The sequence below is a fragment of the Crassostrea angulata genome, chromosome 8 (assembly GCF_025612915.1).
Source record: "Crassostrea angulata isolate pt1a10 chromosome 8, ASM2561291v2, whole genome shotgun sequence".
In the NCBI taxonomy this organism is placed as follows: Eukaryota; Metazoa; Mollusca; class Bivalvia; order Ostreida; family Ostreidae; genus Magallana; species Magallana angulata.
The window spans coordinates 59,054,540-59,075,347 of NC_069118.1; the positions used below are offsets into that span (position 1 = coordinate 59,054,540).

Genomic DNA, 20,808 nt, shown 5'->3' on the forward strand with positions numbered 1-20,808 from the left:
ACAAATAATGATTTATTTACATAGTTTATTGCTTTTTGAAAACGTTTACAATTCGTAGATTATTTTGAATATTTAAAATATCTTACAGAAACAATAAAACATAACCAGTTGTCAAATTTTGCTAAATTTAATAAATTTTTAGCATATTTATTTAAATTCGGGCAGATTTGTTTTATATATATTGTTAGGAGAAATAAGTCTTACTGAAAAAAAACCCTAGTGTTAATATAAATGCAGGCTTTCATTTGTCAAAATTAGCTCACACTTAATCTAGTTTGTTTTCCCTTTTTAAAATCTGTCGTCGCTTGGAGAGGAGTTGAAACAAGACTTCACGGTCTGAACTTTGACCTTTCCCAGTCATGTCCGACTGATCTGCGTCCTGTACTTTCTTCTCTTTACTATCAACTTCGGCAGGCGTCTTTCCATTTTCGGGACTGATGTTTCTTTTGTCATCAGAGAAATCCGATAGAAGATTTTTCAGTTTGTTTTTCAGCAAGCTAAATTTTCCTTGTTCATCTTTTTTATCCGCTTCAGCCTTGTTGTCAGGACGTTTCGTTTTTTCGATTGAATCTTTTCCAGCCCCTTTATCCTTTCCGCCTCCGATAAGATTATTGATCTTGCTTTTAACCTTGTCTTTAAGCCCTGTTATCTTCTTTGAACCAAAGAGCCTCTTTAACTCATTCACGGCTTCATCAAGTTTGACATCAGTTTTACTTGTATGACCATCGTTACTTTCCGTTTTACCATCCCCGACCTCGACCCCTCCATCCTTTGAAGTGTGATGGACATACGGGTCATTTGTAACAGTTGTTCCATAAGGGTCGTTTTTGTTTGGTTCACCAGCACCTCCTAGTACCAGTTCATTGTTGGAAACAGTTCCAAAGTGACCTGAAAATACGTTATTTTGTTAAAGACCAGGCCCCGGGACCATAAAACTTAGACAAGCTAACTTTTGATCTTGGTCTCACTTTTCTGCTATATATTCCTTTTGTAAAAGTGAGACTGAGATCAAAAGTGCGCTTGTGGTGCGCTTAATGGTCCCAGGACCAAGTGTGTTTTTCTTATTTTTAAATTAGTTAAGTTAAATCCTTTTCCTTGCCATAAAGGCACAGAAGGGAGATACACTGTCTTCGTGGTGCTAAGCGGATAGGAGTCATTGGTTCCCCCTGGGTGGGACAACAGTACATTACAGCTTACGTCCCAGTGATGTACTGCTACCCAATCCCAGCTTCTTGTAATGAGACAATGTAGATAAAGTGCCTTGTCTAACTGCACAACATACAAAATCAAGTGATCACAGCGGAACCTTTTGGTTGCTGGCCGAACGCCTATGACCACTGAACCATGTGCTTCACGTTTTTCATTTTATGAAGTTTTTATATCTACAAAAACAGGTGCTATTCGTGTTTCATAAAAGACGTGATTCTAGAACTTACTCTCAATGCGTCTGGAGAATTGGAAGACGAATCCGCCGAGGTGGAGGAACTCTATTGACATCTGTTGGATTTTCTGAAACCTGTGGACAAACTCGTCAATCGTGAGCTCCTCGTCTGGGAAATAGAGAAACAAGATACCAGACTATATAGGACGGAGACAAAGCGGATATATTCTTCTGATTAACATTAACCAAATAAAAGAAGCAATCTCCACAGAATCGTCTGTCTTAAATCCATATAAGCTACATGTATTCCTCTGATTATATTAACATCAACACCAGTAAATCAATTTCCTTAAGGTGGCTCTATACACCACTTTTTGATGACGCAGTACGCAAAAAAGTAAATCTGGAAACATGCATTTCCGGTACTGACTGATTTAAACTGAGGTGAATTGTATGGGAACCGCTATTTTGAAAAATTTGTTAAATGGATAGATTTAATTTGATAATTGGAAAATTCATTACTTACAAGTAATGTGGTATGTGACACCTTCACGTTGTGTGGTATTATTTATCAAAATAAACAATAAAATCAAGTATAAATTTTTAAAAAGTTTCTTTAGCATAATCGATATGTTACACCGTAGTGCAGTGGGTTAGTGGGTTCACTACAAACCAGTAGGTCATGAGTTCGATTCCTGTTGAGAACAATAAATTTTTTAACTTTCCAAAAATTTCTAAAACGTATTTTTTGGTTGAATACCGTGAAAGAAAATTCTAAACAGGTGAAAATATTTCAATTATAATATACTTTAATGCACATTAATATCGACACCTAACGGGGATGAGAGGGTTGCTTTGAATTTCTCTCAGGTTGGGATACATAAATCCTATTAGCCTAGTCAATGTTCCCCTTTATTTATTTAATTAACTTAGTTTTGCATTAAAGCGAATTTATTCACTTATACAGGGCAAAGTCTATAATGAAATATGTATGTATTTATCATTCCAACATTATATTTAGGAAATTTTCTTCAACTCAGAAATGAAAAGTCCCCAAGGTGTTTGGGCCTTGGGACTTAGGAACGATAACCCTTACATGAGGAACTTTCATACCAAATTAAATTTAACATTTTTTTTTGTGTTTATTTGCAATGGTTTTCATTCAATTTTTTATGTCACATTTATTAAAATACATTTTCTTATAACATCAAGCAACTTTTTCAGATGATTTGTCAACAGAGTAAGAAAATATGAAAAATTATGTTTTGGGGAAATACTAAAAAAAATTGCAATAATAACATTTTTGAATGTTAAGAAGTGTTATATTTTTTTTATGTGTCCGAAGGAAATATCCATCATATGACAAAATAATTTCTCTCAATTTGTTGATAGCTGTCTTTTTAAAAAATATTTTACAAAAACACGAAAACACATTAAAAAATTCTTTAAAAATACCTATAGTATCCCTATCGTCATTTTAATATTTGATAAGTATATGTTTTGTGGTCTTCTATTGAAAATTGGAATAAACTGTGGGTGTATAGAGCCACCTTAAAATAAAGTAATCTCAGATAGACTAAAGTTCTGTTTTACACTGCTGTGGAATTGTTAAAATTCGCGGTGGCTTAGTTTCCGTGGTATTTTTTGATAGCTCTACCCCTCGAAATAACATCTTCGACAAAAGTAAATTTTTTATAGAGTTAGTTTAAATTTCTTATTGAAACTTGAAACCAACGCATCCACAAAATGACATTCCTACGGATTTGAATGTGGAAAAACTCCACAAATTACGAAATTTGGCCCCTACAAATTTGATTACACAGTAATCTCGATAGCCTCTATTTTACATTAATTCACACGCCCTGTTTACCTGTGAGGTCGTCCAGGTAGGTCTCTGACTCCATGAGGTTGAGGCCGATGGCGGTACAGGTAAACACCTGCCTCAGGACCTCATTCATAAGACTACGTCTGTCGGTGAACTCATTGAAATCTGTCTCCTCGGCTCCTGGGGAATACAAATAAGGGTGTAAAAAAAATGTTAACTATGTTAATAAAGCAATCAGTGTTCATCAAATATATTAAATCATAAGCTACTTCTTGGGTTGGGTAAACCGTCTCAAACGTTTTGATGACAATGTAATGAGTCAACAAAATTGACGCAAGAAGGAGAGTAATACAGCAGTAATACAGCAGTAATAAGATAACACAACAGTAATACAGCAGTAATAACATAATACAGCAGTAATAACGTAATATAACGTAATACAACAGTAATACAGCAGTAATAACGTAATACAATAGTAATAAAATAATACAGCAGTAATTCAGCAGTAATAACATAATACAGCAGTAATACAGCAGTAATCACGTAATACAGCAGTAATACAGCAGTAATCACGTAATACAGCAGTAATAACGTAATACAGCAGTAATAACGTAATACAGCAATAATAACGTAATACAGCAGTAATAACGTAATACAGCAGTAATAACGTAATGCAGCAGTAATAACGTAATACAACAGTAATAACGTAATACAGCAGTAATACAGCAGTAATAACGTAATACAGCAGTAATAATGTAATACAGCAGTTATAACAGGTCTGATCTGTTAATACAACAGTAATAACAGGTCCGGTTTATGTTTGCCGGACCACAAAATACTGCGGGTGAACCATTTGATACAATAGGCCATATAACATAGCCTGGTAGAATAGACTCGGAATAAAGTGTTTTGGACTTAATTCAGATGCAAGTCTCAAATCACCGTGCCGAAACTTGTTTAAAGATAGCTCGAAGAAAATGATATTTCAAATAAGTTAAAAATAATCATCGTGTATGATTTAATGTTATTAATACTGTTTACGAGTTGTTATATTCCAAATATTAACAACGTTTTAAAAATCATTAGCAGTTTTTGAACCCACATTACAACTTGCAATGGAACTGTTACAGTTCATTATATCAAAGGTACAATTATATAGAATTGTTGGACACAAATTGTTGCTTTGGTAGGAAGGGGTACGTGGTGAAACAGACTAACCAAGTGTTTGAAAATAAGACTTTCAATTAAATGAGTGTAAATTCACAACATGACAAAAGTCTTGGAATGGTTGGAATAGTCTCGGTATTGAATAGTCTTGGTAATGAAAAGTCTCGATATGGTCGAAAAAATCTAGGTATTAAATAGTCTCGTTATTGAATAGTCTAAGTATTGAATAGTCTCGGTATTAAATAGTCTCGTTATTGAATAGTCCAGATATTAAATAGTCTCGGTATTAAAAAGTCTCCTTATTGAATAGTCTAGGTATTGAATAATCTTGGTATTACATAGTCTTGTTATTGAATAGTCTATGTATTGAATAATCTCGTTATTAAATAGTCTAGGTATTGTATAGTCTCGGTATTAAATAGTCTCGTTATTGAATAGTCTAGGTATTAAATAGTTTCGTTATTAAATAGTCTCGCTATTGAATAGTCAAGGTATTGAATAGTCTCGTTATTAAATAGTCTCGTTATTGAATAGTCCAGGTTTTAAATAGTATCGGTATTATATAGTCTCGTTATTGAATAGTCCAGGTATTGAATAATCTGGGTATTAAATAGTCTCGTTATTGAATAGTCTGGGTATTAAATAGTCTCGTTATTGAATAGTCCAGATATTGAATAGTCTCGGTATTAAAAAGTCTCCTTATTGAATAGTCTAGGTTTTGAATAATCTTGGTATTAAATAGTCTTGTTATTGAATAGTCTAGGTATTGAATATTCTCGTTATTAAATAGTATAGGTATTGTATAGTCTCGGTATTAAATAGTCTCGTTATTGAATAGTCTAGGTATTGTATAGTCTCGGTATTAAATAGTCTAGGTATTGAATAATCTTGGTATTAAATAGTCTTGTTATTGAATAGTCTAGGTATTGAATAATCTCGTTATCAAATAGTCTAGGTATTGTATAGTCTCGGTATTAAATAGTTTCGTTATTAAATAGTCTCGCTATTGAATAGTCCAGGTATTGAATAGTCTCGTTATTAATTATTCTCGTTATTGAATAGTCCAGGTATTGAATAGTATCGGTATTAAATAGTCTCGTTATTGAATAGTCCAGGTATTGAATAGTCACGGTATTAAATAGTCTCGTTATTGAATAGTCTGGGTATTAAATAGTCTCGTTATTGAATAGTCCAGGTATTGAATAGTCTCAGTATTAAATAGTCTCGTTATTGAATAGTCTCTTTATGATTGGAATAGTCTAGGTATTGTATTGTCTCGGTATTGAATAGTCTTGGTATGGTTTGAATAGTCCAGGTATGGTATAGTCTTGGTATTGAATAGTCTCGTTATTGAATAGTCTCTGTATGGTTGGAATAGTCCAGGTATTGTATAGTCTCGGTATTAAATAGTCTTGGAAATGAATAGTCTCGATATGGTTTAAATAATCTCGGTATTAAATAGTCTCGTTATTGAATATTCCAGGTATTGAATAGTCTCGGTATTAAATAGTCTCGTTATTGAAAAGTCTTAATATGGTCGGAAAATTTTGGTATTAAATAGTCTTGTTATTGAATAGTCTAGGTTTTGAATAGTATCGGTATTAAATAGTCTTGTTATTGAATAGTCTAGGTATTGAATAGTCTCGGTATTGAATAGTCTCGGTATTGTTGGAATAGTCTGGGTATTGAATAGTTTCTGTATTGTTGGAATAGTCTCGTTTGGAATAGTCTTAGTATGAATTGAATGGTCGTAATAATTAGATAGCCCCAATATGTTTTGCATTGTTCCGGTATATGTGGAAATCGCCATACATTATTCAAACAACCTCGATGTAGATGGAATAGTCTCCAAATACGATATAGGGGGAATTCAATAGTTTGATAGTCTCAATATGAATGAAAAGGTATTACTTTGAATCAGCGAGAAGTTTACGCAATAAATCATGTGTGTGAGACTTCACGCCTTCAATGTAACTTTGATTCCATATTGAACTTTAAGAGCGTATGTTTAACAATTATGAATATTACTTAATACTTACTAGCCACGCACGTGTGAAGGAAATGCATGTCTTCTTTTTTCAAAGCTGCATACAGAACAAAAGAGATTTTTATTTTGAAACATATTGACAGGGATAAAATCTTATTAAAAGATTTGTTGATTATAAACAATCTGGTAACCTCTAAAAGTGTTTCGAATAAGTAAAGTGTGCTTAACAAACTTCTAAGACCCAAAACTAAGAATTCAATATCGACTTTTATCAAAGGTTTTTATGTTTTGGTTTATTCTTCAACAAAAACTATTTGACTGTATGATTGTATGATTTTTTGACGATTAAGTGATCAATGTCTTTTTAAATTTTCGAAACAGTACACTTACTGTAAAACACGTTTACTAAAAATGCCAGTAACAAATCATTTTGATCTTTCAAATTTAAGTAATTCGTTATTAACTTTAAAAAACGTTTGCTTTTAAGATTGGATTGTTTTGCTATAAATTTAAAGGTATGAATTATAATGTTTGCTATTGCCTTAATCTTTATGTATATAGAATTTTTACTCAAGTCCTTTCTCAGAGTTTTTTCTTTGGAGCTATTATAAAATGAACTCACGTGGCAGGGAGTTTAATAGATCGGACAACTCGGCGGAATCTTCCATCAAAAACCCGGATTCTTTCATAATTTCCGGATCGGGTGTCATGTCCTCTCGGATTGGTTCTAAAAATACAAGCATGTACAAATGGTGTCAATGTTACAATCTCCCATGCAGAGTTGTCGTTCGTTCCTCTCTCAGACACGTGAATGTATGAGCCGATGGTAGAGAGTGTCAATATTATAGAAATCAATTCCTTCATTTACACATGCATGTCTTTAAAACATTTCTCTCTTACCTTTAATTTTACTCATCCTTTCCGCCATTTCCACAGCATCGTTTATCTTTTCATTCATTTCTTTAGCAATGGCTCTGATTGTTTCTTTTGGCAGGTGTTTAAATGCTGCAATAGATGATGATGCAAAGTGATTACTTTTACTTTACTCTCTCTCTCTCTCTCTCTCTCTCTCTCTCTCTCTCTCTCTCTCTCTCTCTCTCTCTCTGTGTGTACCTTCCTCAATCTGGTCGGGCGATAAAGACATGGGGCCCATGACACCCCTTGCATCCTTATTTCTTTTTACCTTTTTAGGAAACGAAAATATCAATTAAAAAACATTTAGATTAAGCTTTTGGGATTTCATTTTATTTGATAAAAAATAACAAAAAAAGAGAGTTATTTGAGCAAAAGCAAAAAGGACAAAAGCACAAGAGAGAGAGAGAAAGAGAGAGAGAGAGAGAGAGAGAGAGAGAGAGAGAGAGAGAGACTTACGGGTGATGCTGTCACAGCCGTCAGACAAAGAATAATCACGCACCACTCTTTGGCCGCCATGTTGTTAATGTCGATGAATTCACGTCGATTAAATTATAGAGACGGGGTCAGAAAAATTGGGATTAAAACTATTAATCTTTAATCTCTCTGTCAAAGGATTCAATGCCGAGTTAACAAGGTGTGGGTGTTTTAAGCGGACCATTATGAATGAATAATCCGGGATTAGAGATTCCGCTCGCTTGTTATTATTTTTTTTAGTAAATACCAAAGGTAAAATATTTGTGTTAATAAAGTTAACTTTAAAAATCGTGATGTGGATATTTAACCCTGGTCAATCTATGAGGTAACATAGATTAATTTTTGTGAATTTGAGATCTTGTTGTCAATGCAACAAAATCCCGCTAGACATGTTGATATTGCATGGTTAACAACGTCGTTCTTCAGTTCCAATTAAAAAAGAACAGTGCTAAACTGCATTTTATCGCGCAATTAATATACAAGTCAAAACCAAGGTGCAGGTACCCTAAGATATAAAAATCATAACATTAGTACTTCATACATTCCCCCATTTGCGCTTATAACAACATCCCATAAAGATTCCCCGATTGAATAAAAACCATTTGTTTATGTGGTCTAGTTCTGTAAAATTCGGATGCTGAGGAACTCTTCACTATTGGTGTTATACTGTACGGCTCATAAAAGCCATTGATTTGGTCTAAAATGTGCCGTGCAGTTTCGCGTGCTGTACTGTGCCTATCGGAAAGGTGATTTACCCTAATGTAGCGGTAGGTGATTTACCCTAATGTAGCGGTAACATTGACGTGTCGTTACATTACGTTTTGACCTTCATGGTGAGTCTTCAACACTACCGGTTGCACTGAACTTCCGGTAAAGCCTTAGAATGATTTAGTGGTCTCTATAAAAAATCTAACGATATGGGACGAAAAATTTTGAATTAGGGAAAGCTGTTTTATTGTTTAGGACTCCATTTTTAAAGGTTAAAAAAATAATAATAAAATTTAAAAAAAAAAGCAAAATGCACAGCATTGTTCTAAATTTTTTTAGTGCTTTGTACAATCAGTTAAAGAGGGAATCTATCGAATCGAGTTCTTTTGAAAAACACGTCCGAGAAACATATCGAACACCTACTCAACAAATACGGTCATGGTCGAGTAATTACTTACTCGTTTACAATTTTTTTTGGACATGAACAGTTTAGCATTTTAAACAGCAGTCGATACTGGCACTTGAAAACTGATGTAAAAGTTTTGTAAATATTAAAAAAGTAAATGTGGGGCGCTAGAAATTTTGGCCAGTATAATATACGGTTATTGCGCAGCTGTTTCTCTTAGGTTTTAGATTAGCTAGGAATTTATCAGTCATATGATAAAACGGTTATTTAATGCTTATTTTACTTTAAAAATTCATTCTAATTCTTGACTTAATATTCTAGTCAGTCCGCAAATTATCTGCAACAAATCGGATCATCTGTTTTTGCAACATAATGAGTTTTCCCTTACTTTGCTTGGATTTGGGGAATATATAGATCTTATTATAAACCAACGTATCACTTTTTTAATCTTCGTTTGAAATAGGTGTGGGATTTGATGTAAAGCTTACTCACGATATTGTTAGAGCCCCAAAATTATGAAAATTTAAATAGTGTTATCTACCCCTAAGAGAATGATAATTTAATTAATTTGCCAACAATTTGTTAAATTATATTTGAGTATTCTACAAGCGTAAATGGGAAAAAACTGTTTCAAATGTGGAAAAAGAAAAACCTAAATCGGATACAAAGAACGATTTAAATCTTTACACAGGGTTAGTGGTCGCCAGTCACCTTTGTGACAAAAGACGTGGATGTACGTGTAACTTTTTCTAAAGGCTAGACTGACCGTTGTTGTTTTGCTGTTCGGCAGTGTTCGCATGCAGGGCAAATTGGTTGTTCTTCCAGTTCTTCCAGAACACGTGACTAAGTTCATACATTGTATTTCCGGAGAACTTCAGAACATTTTCACTCATTTCATATTCATGCTCTTCATTACTGAATATTTTTGTATATTTATATACATTGTCAAATCTGACTTGCAACGTATACATACACAGAGTAATATTTCCGTAGAGTTTAACGATAATATCAACCTGCCAGCTTATTATAAAAAAACCTGCGTCCTAATGAGAAACTAAATAAATTATGTAAATAATTTTTTTAATGAATTTTTCCCACAAGTTTGTTTGTTTGTTTGTTTGTTTGTTTGTTTTTTTTTTTTTTTGGACAAAAAAAACTTTATATACTGATTTTTTGTATCTTATTTTGTTAAACATTTCGTCTTAATTACATATATCTGTATATACAACAAACAGTTGTTAAGGTGACAATTGACAAAGAACGACAATTTATTGCCGAGATACATATATATGTACATGTAGGTTCTCAGCTATATAGAGATATTCTGTAGCGTACATCCGATACATGTACATGTAGGTTCAGCTATATAGAGATATTCTGTAGCGTACATAGCTATATAGAGATATTCTGTAGCGTACATCGCTATATAGAGATATTCTGTAGCGTACATCGCTATATAGAGATATTCTGTAGCGTACATCCGCAATATCTGTACATTATCTACTTTTTATATCATTTTTTCCTCAGAAGATGATGCATTTTTTTTTTGAAGACGATAAACAGACTTGAGTTGAAACAATTTACAATCGTCGGACTGCGTGCGTGACATGGACTGTGTGACAGTGTCCTTTGTCCTCTGTGATTTGTGAGATATGCAGGCTATGAACATTTTCAAATATTACGTAATATTGTTGTTCAGCACAAGGAATATAACTGGTACGTGGGGGGGGGGGGGGGGGGGGGTTCTACCAACGGACGATCAAACAAATTAATTTTACAAGATTTTCAATCTGAAGAAAAGAGAGCAGAAAAAATATATAATAGAATTGCTTTAGATGTAACATTTAGCGATATAATTCTGTTTTGTATTCAAAATGATTTGTTTGTAATGGATTTTTGTTATTAATGTTTTTTTTTCAAGGGGGTGGGGTGTTATTAAAATTAATGTGAATTGACTCAATATGGCTTAAATAATGCATAAACATATGTATGCAGCAGACTTTACCTGTATTTCATTAAAATAATACGACCTGTTTCATACCGCCATTTCCCTGCTATATTTGCTATTTCACTATGAACCTTGGGATGCTTCTTTCATCCTTCAGGCACGTAGCATCGGGAGGGGGTGCCCCCCCCCCCCCAACTTTTTCTCGCAGCAACTAATGTCTTTAATGTACATATAAAAAATTGAATCATCATGGAGTCCCCCCCCCCCTCACTTTTTTGGTAGTATGTAAAAAATTGGAATAAACAAAGAAAATTTAGAGTGAATTTGAAGTTACACCCCCCCCCCCCCCCCCCAAAAAAAAAGGTAAGGTCGGCTTTGATCGAGGAATATCGCTCCCGATCGAACTTTTAGGATACATCGTGCGATCCCGAAACGTAACATTTCGTTTTAAAAAGATTAGGTCCAAACAAACCATGCCACCATGTGATCTTTTATTGAAAAGCATTTTTTAAAATTATAATTGAATTACATAAGATGGGGAGAAAGCCAAAGAATAAACTAAACACAAATATGCCCGCAATCTTCGGGGGCAAAACCATTGAGGTAATGATATTCATTATTAAATCCTTGGTTTCTGTGTTTTGTATTTATTTGATTTTTTGTTTGTTGATCTGTTTGTTTGTGTGGGCTTTTTTATTTTCTTTTTTTTTTGCTGAACGAATGTATGAATTTTAAACTCTAAAGTGTACATAACAAAGCATAGGGGTATATTGATAGCGCAAGCGTTACTACGTGCATGATCATTAGAAGTACATTGGGCACTTGTCGATTTTAATCTCGTTTCAATTACTATACAACAAACAAAATGATCGCTTTATACTGCTGGAAGTGGGAGCGGGGATATTTGAGATCTGACTCACAAATCACTAGTACTTGTGATCACGTGACAGCAACAACAAGAAATTTGTACAATGGTGGAAACAATGCATGACTACGGTAAAGGGTTTTTTTTTTTCCATATATTTCTTGATTTTGTTCCCATTTTTTAAGGATAGGAAGATGAATACGTTATAATTTGGTTATGTCCTGATGAACTTTGCTCCGTGCCTAACTTTCGTCTCCTTGGTCGTTTCCTGCAGCATACACTTAAGGTTCAACTGTTAACGTCATAAGACTAGCAGGTTGATGCTGCTCATTCAGTAGAATTTACCTATATTGAACCAACATTACATGTAAAAGGAAATCAAAAACAAAATTGCTATTATGGAAACTCAGCTGAAAGAGTTTTAAGGGATTTAAATAAAACTTTAATACAATATGCTCACTGTGCATATCTGTTGAAACGATCGAAGTCAATCGTTTGGTTCATGTCCACCCGGGGTTGTGTATGATCCAAGTTACATTACAAATAAGACAAGAAATCATATTGACAATAGCGTCAAATGGGCCAAAAAAAAAATACAATTGTTGTATGAATCATCATTGGTTGTTTACATAAAAAACACACCACAAAGAAGAAAATAACGAGCTGGTTTTGCTTATTTTTATGGTCAATTTTGATATATTATTATAATATATAATATTATAATAGTTGATATAAGCAACACGTTTTGTAGTTTAACATTTTAATATTATTATTAAGAATCGAGTGTTCGTTACTGTAAGCATTTCTAACGGTAATTGTATGACCATTGCCATAGTATGAAGTAATGGAGAACACATTGATTTGTACATTATTCTATAAATACAAAGTTCAACTCACCATATTCTCTTGGAGATTATGTATTTCAACCCATTTTGGGTTTTTTTTCTTGCATTGTATTGAATTAAAACTTCATGCATTAGTTTATATAATTTCAAGGGACCACATGATAAAATGGAAATGGATTATTATAAAGGTACATGTAAGATCATGCTCATCTGGTAGAATCTGCACAATTTTAAAGGTACCAAATATACATCTTCTTCCCTCTTTGAATTAAAATACATGTATTTCGTTATTCCTATCCCCATGCACGCTCTGGGGTGTATCCATTGGGGGTTACATTTACCTGATTGTATAATTCCTTACATTACTAGCGAACACAATAACACAAACGCATTTTCATTATGAATATGAAACGTAGCTAAAGATTTAGTGATGTATAGTCTGCTCTATGGGAAAATTCGAATTAACGTAGTAATTTCAACCCCCGATTTTTTAAATAGAGTAACGTATATACAGCGAATATGAAATGGATTCCCAGTTAATATTGTTGATGATACTCGTCAAAGCCTCTCTTCTGACTTATAGACCTGTTCTTCTCTTGTAGTATTTTGGGAAATTTAGCCCGAAATGCGTCTTAAAAAGCTGCTTGTTTTGATTTAATACGGATCAACTTAATCTCTCTCCTGCTTGCCTCGACCCAGTTTTACACTTTGGACATCCTTCTAACTCCCCATTTCTGAAAAAAAACCGCTTGCTTCTTACCTTTCCAGGCCCAAATCCAACTAAATATCAAGTGTTTGAAATGTTTACTTTCGCGAACAGGAAATGTCTATTTTCATGTTGTACATAAAATGTCTTTTTTAAGTGTTTTGATTAACGATATTTTAATAAATATTTAACATTATTACTTGAAAACGAACAAGTTTTGTTTTTAAACCATGCTTTTAATTTGTACAAAACTTTATAAACATGCATGCGAGGGTTTTACTTTAAATTTTGCTTAAAAGGCCGAGATGGACACACATACATACACAAACACGCAAAGCAGCGGTGCTATATCCATACGCAACAAGTTGCGCGAGAGGACTAAACAGATTAGTTCAAATTTTCAGGTCAATTCAAAATTTTAATTCTTTCATATTTGTGCATAGATAATTGATATGGATGTCATTTTATGATATTTTCTACCGCATTTCACATGGAAATATAATAAATACAAGGAACCATTTGCAAATCAAATGCAACATCAAAATTATCGGGACAACATCATTTGAATTTATATGTCTTGCATAATTTTATTGATTAAAAGAAAACATTTTTGCATTTTTTGCGTTTTCTGGTGATGTCACAGATGAATTTACTTTATATCTCTGCCCTGAAAATTGCTAAATAACACCGGAAACAGTTATATATTTCCTCTCGGAAACAAATATATTTCACAGGAAAGTAAGCTAAAATGATGCAATTAATAAACAACACTGTTCTTCATAATATCATCATTATTATTGAAAATCACCGATCGAATTTAAAAAAAAAAAAATATTCTAATTTGAAGGATGTGATCATGTGTCAACAAATTGCATTTGTTAATGAAGCAAATATGTTCGTAAACCAATATTGTTTTTGTTTTTATACAAGTTATATATATAACACATGTTACATGATTCTTGTCCCTCGCCGACAGAAAGGCCCGGTAGGCTTACAGAAAGGACCGATAGTGCGTTGTATCGCCCTCGGCCTTCGGCATCGGGTAATACACCATTCTAGGGTGTTCCTGTCACCGAAGGCCAGCTATCCCGGTATGCCATCTCCCCATGTAGTGTCATGTAATATATCTATAATACTGGTTGAACTGCTTAAGTCATTATGCAATGATTAATATTATATAGAAATGAGAAATAGGAAACTGAAAGATTTTTAATTGTAAAGAGGAAACGTATGTACCGTGTATGTTTTAAAATATTAGCTATAGCTTTTATTCCTGCAAGGAAGTACTACGTGCATATGTTTAATTAAATATCTGCATCCCAAAATAGACACTAGTTATCACAAGATCTCTTTTTACATAAGCCCAGCCAAATCATACAATACTAGTAACATATATCTTTATTTAAGCTACAAAGTAGCGAAGGACAAATGAGACTTCCGGTATTCCATTCTATCTTACACTTTTTCTCTCTGTGTTCTGTGCCTGTCTTTTTCTCTACTTATATTTCGCGGTCTCGCTCTTTTCATCTCTCTGACAAGTGTATCTCTCTCTCTCTCTCTCTCTCTCTCTCTCTCTCTCTCTCTCTCTCTCTCTCTCTCTCTCTCTCTCTCTCTTCTAAAGCTATAACCCACTTTACATAAAAATGTACAAGTTTGAAGGATAAAGAGGGCATTTCCGGCTTGGTTTGACTGACGGAAACTCCAACAAGTGACGTAGTGTTTGTAGTTGTTAGCTGGCTTTTTGTAGTGTTAATCTTGGATTGTCAGAGCAGACGTGAGTAAGACCATGATATCACGGGGCTGAATGGACAGAGGAAGACTTGCCCGAAACACCCGGGCCCTAACAAGGATGGGTAAGATATCTATCGACCCCCACCATAATTTGCTCACTGAACGGAGTTTAGTTTCCTACAATAATGTAGGGAAATTATAGCCAAATTTTGAGCTGGATTCATCGCGCACTGTTTGCTGAAATGTTCACAGATATCGGGGTGGCGGATAGGAGGAACACTGACTTAATTTTTTGTCCGATCTCCATTATCGATTGGTAGATTTATATGTTTCATATGACCTTTTGGGGGATATTGAATTCGTTCCTTATTTTATTTTCAGAAAAAACTTATAAGTTTAATTTGGACGTCTGCTATCAGTTCTACTTTGATAAGGACGAAAAACCAGCGAATTACACCCCGTCGGAAACGACTGCGCAGCCTACCACTAAATCGGCCAATAGAAACGCAGGTAAATAAGTAGATCCAGTTTTATCAAAGTGAGCACCAAAGTTCTGTATATTTACGCAGTTAGGAATTTATCTTCTAATGTCAACTGCATAAAAATTGGGGTATGTTGGGGGACTTTTCAGTAAGTGTTTGTGAAGGGTGAATAAGTGTGAGAGTCGGCGTGTCTCTAGCTGCAGAACTGCAGCTCCACAAGTTGACGGACTATGAAGCTAGAGGTCAATCCATATGGAAAACTGTTAGTGTAAATTTACTGCGCACAAGAAGTTCCGCGCGGTTTTTGGGGCATATTAACCTCTTTAACGAATATCTATAATTTCAGTTCAAAAAAAATAATGAAACATTTTACTTTTGACGTCATAACTGAACTTGCCTCTAAATATCTTTTTCAAAGGACATATTCGTTGATGAGGCTAATAAGTCCAAAGTCGCGCGTAAATTCATGTGCACAATAGATATACAATTTTTTCACGTGGATATACGTGTAGCTCCACGGTTCGTCAACCCGATTTGTCTGTTGAACTACAGGTCTGGAGCTAACGGAATTCAGGGGGAAAATAATTATGTCGTTACTGATTTGACCTCTTTTAATGACGCTGAAGAATCTGTACTGGTTTTTAAGTATAAAATAGATATCTTTAGTAAGGAGTTGGTGTCGACTTTGATCCTATTTTTGGGTCTTAATCTAAGTGTGTGAGGGATGAATGTAAATGTACAGACATGTTTTAGATAATTAGAATTCCTTTAAAGAGGATTTGGTCGATGCCATTTTTAAACTAAAGTAGTTAATCCTAGCTCTTTTGTTATATTAAAAGTTCAAATTCGCAACATGAAACATTTCTATATTTTTGGGACTTGGTTGAAATTAATAGCTAAGTGTTACTTGTTGGTTTTTGGGAGGTTGTTTTGGTGTTACAAACATTGCGCAATAAAGCATGTCTCATATTGTAAAGAGGTATGGCGCCTTTTCCCGTTATTTCGCCTGCATTCGTGTTTGAACGGAAAGTACCTGTTAATAAAGAATAGATACAGGTACCTGTCGCTACAGCTACTGATTTTATAATGGTGTCTGTAACTACTGATTTATCATTAATTCAGGAAAGCTGAACCGACAAATGAATATATAGGACTCTGTTTAACTAAATATTGTATAATATGAACAATATTATGACCTTGTTAAACTTTCGGCTTTAGCCGTGTTTGAACGGAAAGTACCTGTTACTAAAAATAGATTCAGGTACCTGTCGCTACAGCTACTGATTTAATCATTGTGTCTGTAACCGCTGATTTTTCATAAATACATGAAACCTGCATCGACAAATGAATATGTAGGACCCTGTGTATAAAGTTAGTTGAAATTATGAACTGTAAGTGTAGAGTGTAGTGCCACTAATGGATGTTTACATTGGATGTGCTAAAAATGCAGCAAATTAGACACATGTAATATAAACTCTCTATTTTTATCATGCTTTAAGTGAAAATAAAAAAAAATTTACTACTTGGTAATCGATCCAGCGACCGCAAAATCAAAAAAGACCTCCTCGTTACCACTAGGCCACGCATATAACACTTTAATGTAAATGTGGCTATATACATGAATATATTAGAAAAAATCACTAATTGAAATATTTGTCTAAATTTCAGTACGAAGACCAGGTTAAACCAAAATTACTTCAATGTAAACATGTAGTGTCATACATGTAGAACATGATTTAGTCAATTTTTTTGGTTTAAAGTGGTTCAAATAGTCAAATATCCAACTTTTTAAAATGCATACTATCTATTTTTCTATATACCCCTAACAAAAAAATGAAGATTTTATTAAATAAATGTCGTGTAAGATGGAAATTGCGTAATTTGCGTTTCTTTTATAATATATTTTAACTAAATATTGAATAATACTAAAAATGCCTTATGGTTGTAAAAATATTGTAGGCGAAATCGCATAATAAGTGCGCTGTAACTCTTATCAATTTAGCGGGTGGCAGTAAATACAACATTTAAAACATGACACATGAATCATATTTTGACCTCGTTGTAATGAATTCTGTAGATATGAACAATATTTGACCTTATGAATCCTGTAGATATGAACAATATTTGACCTTGATATAGTGAATTCTGTAGATATGATTTTGACCTTGTCATAGTCGATTCTGTTGATATGATTTTGACCTTATTATAGATAAATCTGTAGAGCCTGGGTTCTGGAGCTTGTACCTTGTCCCTGTTATAGCGGGAATAGCGGCCTTTGTTGTGGTGGCCTGTGTTATCACCGTGTGCTGTCTGTGCGCAAAGAGGGAGCGAAAGAAAAGGTAGGCAAACCTAGTTGTCGACCTACCCCCCTCTCTGCTCCCCCCTCTCTGCTTCACCCATCCTATACTTGGAAATTTCTTAAATTAGAGTCACCTTTCTCAAGTAGTAAGCTGCGATTGTTCATTCGTGGGTAAGAAATGATATCAACTTTCACCGTAAACAAATTCAATGAAACGTGTCTGCAATGCTTTTTTCTCTTAAGAAAACCAGTTGTGATCAGTGCAATATTAATTTTATTCAATTTAATAGTAACCTTATAATAACAGTATATGGTTGAAGTCCGGAAAACTTTTAAGCAGAGACGGTTTACAAAATTAAACACTTTATTTAGTTAAAAGTTCTAATCAGGCCAGCTTAGAAAATCATACCGTTATCAGTATTTCTATCTGAATCTGTTACAAAAAGATAAAGCAAAGACTGATGTTTGTAATGTAATATAGTAATGTATTTAGTTTATTTCTTTTCAAGAGGCGTTAGGTATCATAATACTGAAGGGCGGCCACTCATAAAGTGAATCAGATGGAGTTTATTTTGAAACAATTGATTTGAATTTTCAGAAAGGTGATTGAAGGCGAGTACAAGATAGTGGCCAGTACGCTGACCAATATCACGGACTCAGAGGATGGGTGTACTTACGAAACTCTCAGCATGGTAAGTTCATGCCGATAAAAAAAAACCCAAGACGTCTAGTGACATCATAAACAAATCAGCGTGGGACGTCCCCGCTAATAAACAAAACCATGACGTCTAGTGACGTCATAAATGAATCCAAGGGTGCTTTCCATTGAACAGGCATCGCCTGATTCGCCGGTGTTGCCTTCGTTGCCGAATGCTGTAACGTGTTTCGCCTGCGAGCGATTGTGGCGATGCATCTTATCATTGCCGATTAGGAAACAATATGTCGTCTAGGTTTCCATATTTAACAAAACTGGATTTCTGTAACTAAAGCTTGTCCTACTAGATCTACATCAAAAACATTAAAACTGCAAATAGCCAAAATTTCTGGACAAAATTTTGGGATAAGTGTCAGTTTTAAGCCTCGTTGGAGCATTGTGACGTTGCCAACTGTTCCATTAACGTCACCGTTTCCCGATAACGTCGCCAGCGAGGCAACGTTAATGGAAAGCGCCCCAAGGCGTCTTGTGACGTCATAAACACTCAGCGTTGGCAGTCCACGCCAATAATGACATCTAGTGACGTCATAAACAATCATAACTAATTATTGGTCAGTGTCACAAAACAAAGATTTTAATGAAAAGTATGAACTAATGATTTCGACTTGATTTCTTTATTTCTAGAGAGATCCAACTTATAACCATGGACTAAAACTGCCAACTCGGAAACAGAAAGGCAAAATAAAAGGCGTGACCAACCCTTTCTCCGCCATGCGGCGCCTGCTGAGTGAGGATGGAGAGAGCACCGGAAGTACGGACACCACCATTACCTACACCACGGACTACAAGCGAGCTCAGCCACTTCCGGCTATACCGGAAGCAATCAATAACAAGGACACGGTGAAAGCCATTGATGACTATACGGAGATCGGCTCAGACAGTGTCAAAGACCGTGCCCGTAACGAATACCATCACCTGGCGTCTTCCAAAAGAATGCAGATGGACTACGTGGACGGTAACCCGTATGATGCTCTCAGACAAAGCCAGATTCTAAAATACGAGTCAGACGCCAAGGCAACAGGCGAGTACTTTGTTTTAGAATCAAACAACATTGACACTAACGTCGCAGAAGCACCAACAATCAATCAAAGCGATGGGTATTTCTGTCTGGAGAAAGTGAACAGAGTTAATTCGGAAAGTGGGTTGTGCAAAACTAACTCTCAAGGCGTTATAATCCCTACTGAATCTGTGCGTGCACTTGAAAATAATTCTGAGCCAAGACTCAGCACCGAAAACGCCGAGAGAGACCCAAATGTGAATAGTGAAATAGTTATTAGTGTGAATTCAGAACCAAAAAATCCCAACACGAAAAGTCAACAAGTGGAAGTATCGAACAGGTTGAGTAATACTTATTTCACGCTGGCCAAAGAGAGCGATTCAAACGCTAAACCAACTCAAACCTCTTTGCCGTCCAATGAATACTTAGATCTGGAAAACGCGGCGGGAAATTCAAATCGGACATCATACCTAGAGGCTTCGGAACTCCAAAAACATAACTACGTGGATTTAGTGGCTGATTTCTCTCACGGTCAGAAAACAAAAGTCGGCAGTATTCCTGCCTACGCACAAGTGAAAAAATAGTGTGATCTACTTGTGTTTCAATGCGACATATGTTTTTGGTGATAACGTGTCCGCTTTGCTTTTAAGAGGAAGGCGACCCTTGAAGTAAGAGGCCTCTGAACTTAACAATGAACTCCACTGTGATCCAAGGGAATGCTTGAGATCTCCCAGTGATATTAATTTGTCGAACAAAGTCATGTTAAGTTTATACGAGCTTCTCTACAAAAGAGAGGATGAAGGGATCTTGCTTAAATCAGATTGTTGTTTTTTTTTTTATGAAAGGACTGCTTTTTAATTTTTATGTGTTTTTTTTTTTATTTGAAGCATACCGTTTTTTAATAGGACATTATATTAATTATCTAATTAAGCTTTGAGGGCTTTGGACTTTTTATAACAAATTGCTTACAATTACTGACGTTGATTAACTATATATTTAAAACATCGTTATGTCTTGAGTTTATTTTGACAATACAGCAATGAATGATATATAATCGGTCGACACTGATATATGAATACATACTTAACTATAGATTTCAAACTATGATAAATATAAATATTAAACTAAATAATTATATAATTGGAATAAATGATGTGCAAATATATCTATTGTTCTCTTTTATGCAATATTTCATTTTAGTCGTATATAGTTAAGATATGCCGATTAACTCTATTTCTATGGCACAAAGAGCTAACACAACAATATACTACAGTATGCTTTCATGTAAAATACTAGTACTGAAAGCGGATTAAGTTAATAATCTGTTCTATTACCCTCAGCGTTTTCAACATTGCCA

The 20,808-nt window shown here is 34.6% G+C and overlaps 2 protein-coding genes across 4 annotated transcripts; one reads left to right on the top strand and one right to left on the bottom strand.

Moving 5' to 3' along the window:
• Positions 1-7,838, bottom strand: LOC128161672 (uncharacterized). The gene is made up of 8 exons (XM_052825030.1): positions 7,732-7,838; positions 7,474-7,543; positions 7,261-7,365; positions 6,983-7,087; positions 6,413-6,457; positions 3,252-3,386; positions 1,437-1,550; positions 1-888 (listed from the first exon to the last, which is right to left on the bottom strand). Exons 1-8 carry the CDS (start codon positions 7,789-7,791, stop codon positions 266-268), a joined length of 1,257 nt encoding a protein of 418 aa, XP_052680990.1. The 5' UTR covers positions 7,792-7,838; the 3' UTR covers positions 1-265.
• Positions 7,839-11,662: 3,824 nt separating this feature from the next.
• On the top strand, positions 11,663-20,616 carry LOC128161670 (uncharacterized). Of its 3 annotated transcripts, none has more exons than XM_052825029.1 (5): positions 11,663-11,807; positions 15,340-15,468; positions 17,650-17,779; positions 18,338-18,431; positions 19,079-20,616. In XM_052825029.1, the coding sequence occupies exons 1-5, from the start codon at positions 11,783-11,785 to the stop codon at positions 20,033-20,035; spliced, it is 1,335 nt and encodes a 444-aa protein (XP_052680989.1). In that variant the 5' UTR covers positions 11,663-11,782; the 3' UTR covers positions 20,036-20,616. The 3 variants fall into 3 exon arrangements, with proteins under 3 accessions (XP_052680989.1, XP_052680988.1, XP_052680986.1); XM_052825028.1 differs by lacking the exon at positions 11,663-11,807 and adding an exon at positions 14,888-15,080 and having other exon boundaries at positions 17,662-17,779; XM_052825026.1 differs by lacking the exon at positions 11,663-11,807 and adding an exon at positions 14,898-15,080.
• The last annotated feature ends 192 nt before the right edge of the window (positions 20,617-20,808 follow it).

Bases quoted from the DNA above. Each gene is read 5' to 3' on its own strand.
- LOC128161672 (XM_052825030.1), bottom strand. From the start codon at position 7,791: ATGGCGGCCAAAGAGTGGTGCGTGATTATTCTTTGTCTGACGGCTGTG. The intron at 7,366-7,473 runs GTACACACAGAG...CATCTATTGCAG, and splicing joins GCCCGACCAGATTGAGGAAG to CATTTAAACACCTGCCAAAA. The intron at 889-1,436 runs GTAAGTTCTAGA...ACGTATTTTCAG, and splicing joins ATTCTCCAGACGCATTGAGA to GTCACTTTGGAACTGTTTCC.
- LOC128161670 (XM_052825026.1), top strand. From the start codon at position 15,032: ATGGACAGAGGAAGACTTGCCCGAAACACCCGGGCCCTAACAAGGATG. The intron at 15,469-17,649 runs GTAAATAAGTAG...ACCTTATTATAG, and splicing joins ATCGGCCAATAGAAACGCAG to ATAAATCTGTAGAGCCTGGG. The intron at 18,432-19,078 runs GTAAGTTCATGC...CTTTATTTCTAG, and splicing joins CTTACGAAACTCTCAGCATG to AGAGATCCAACTTATAACCA.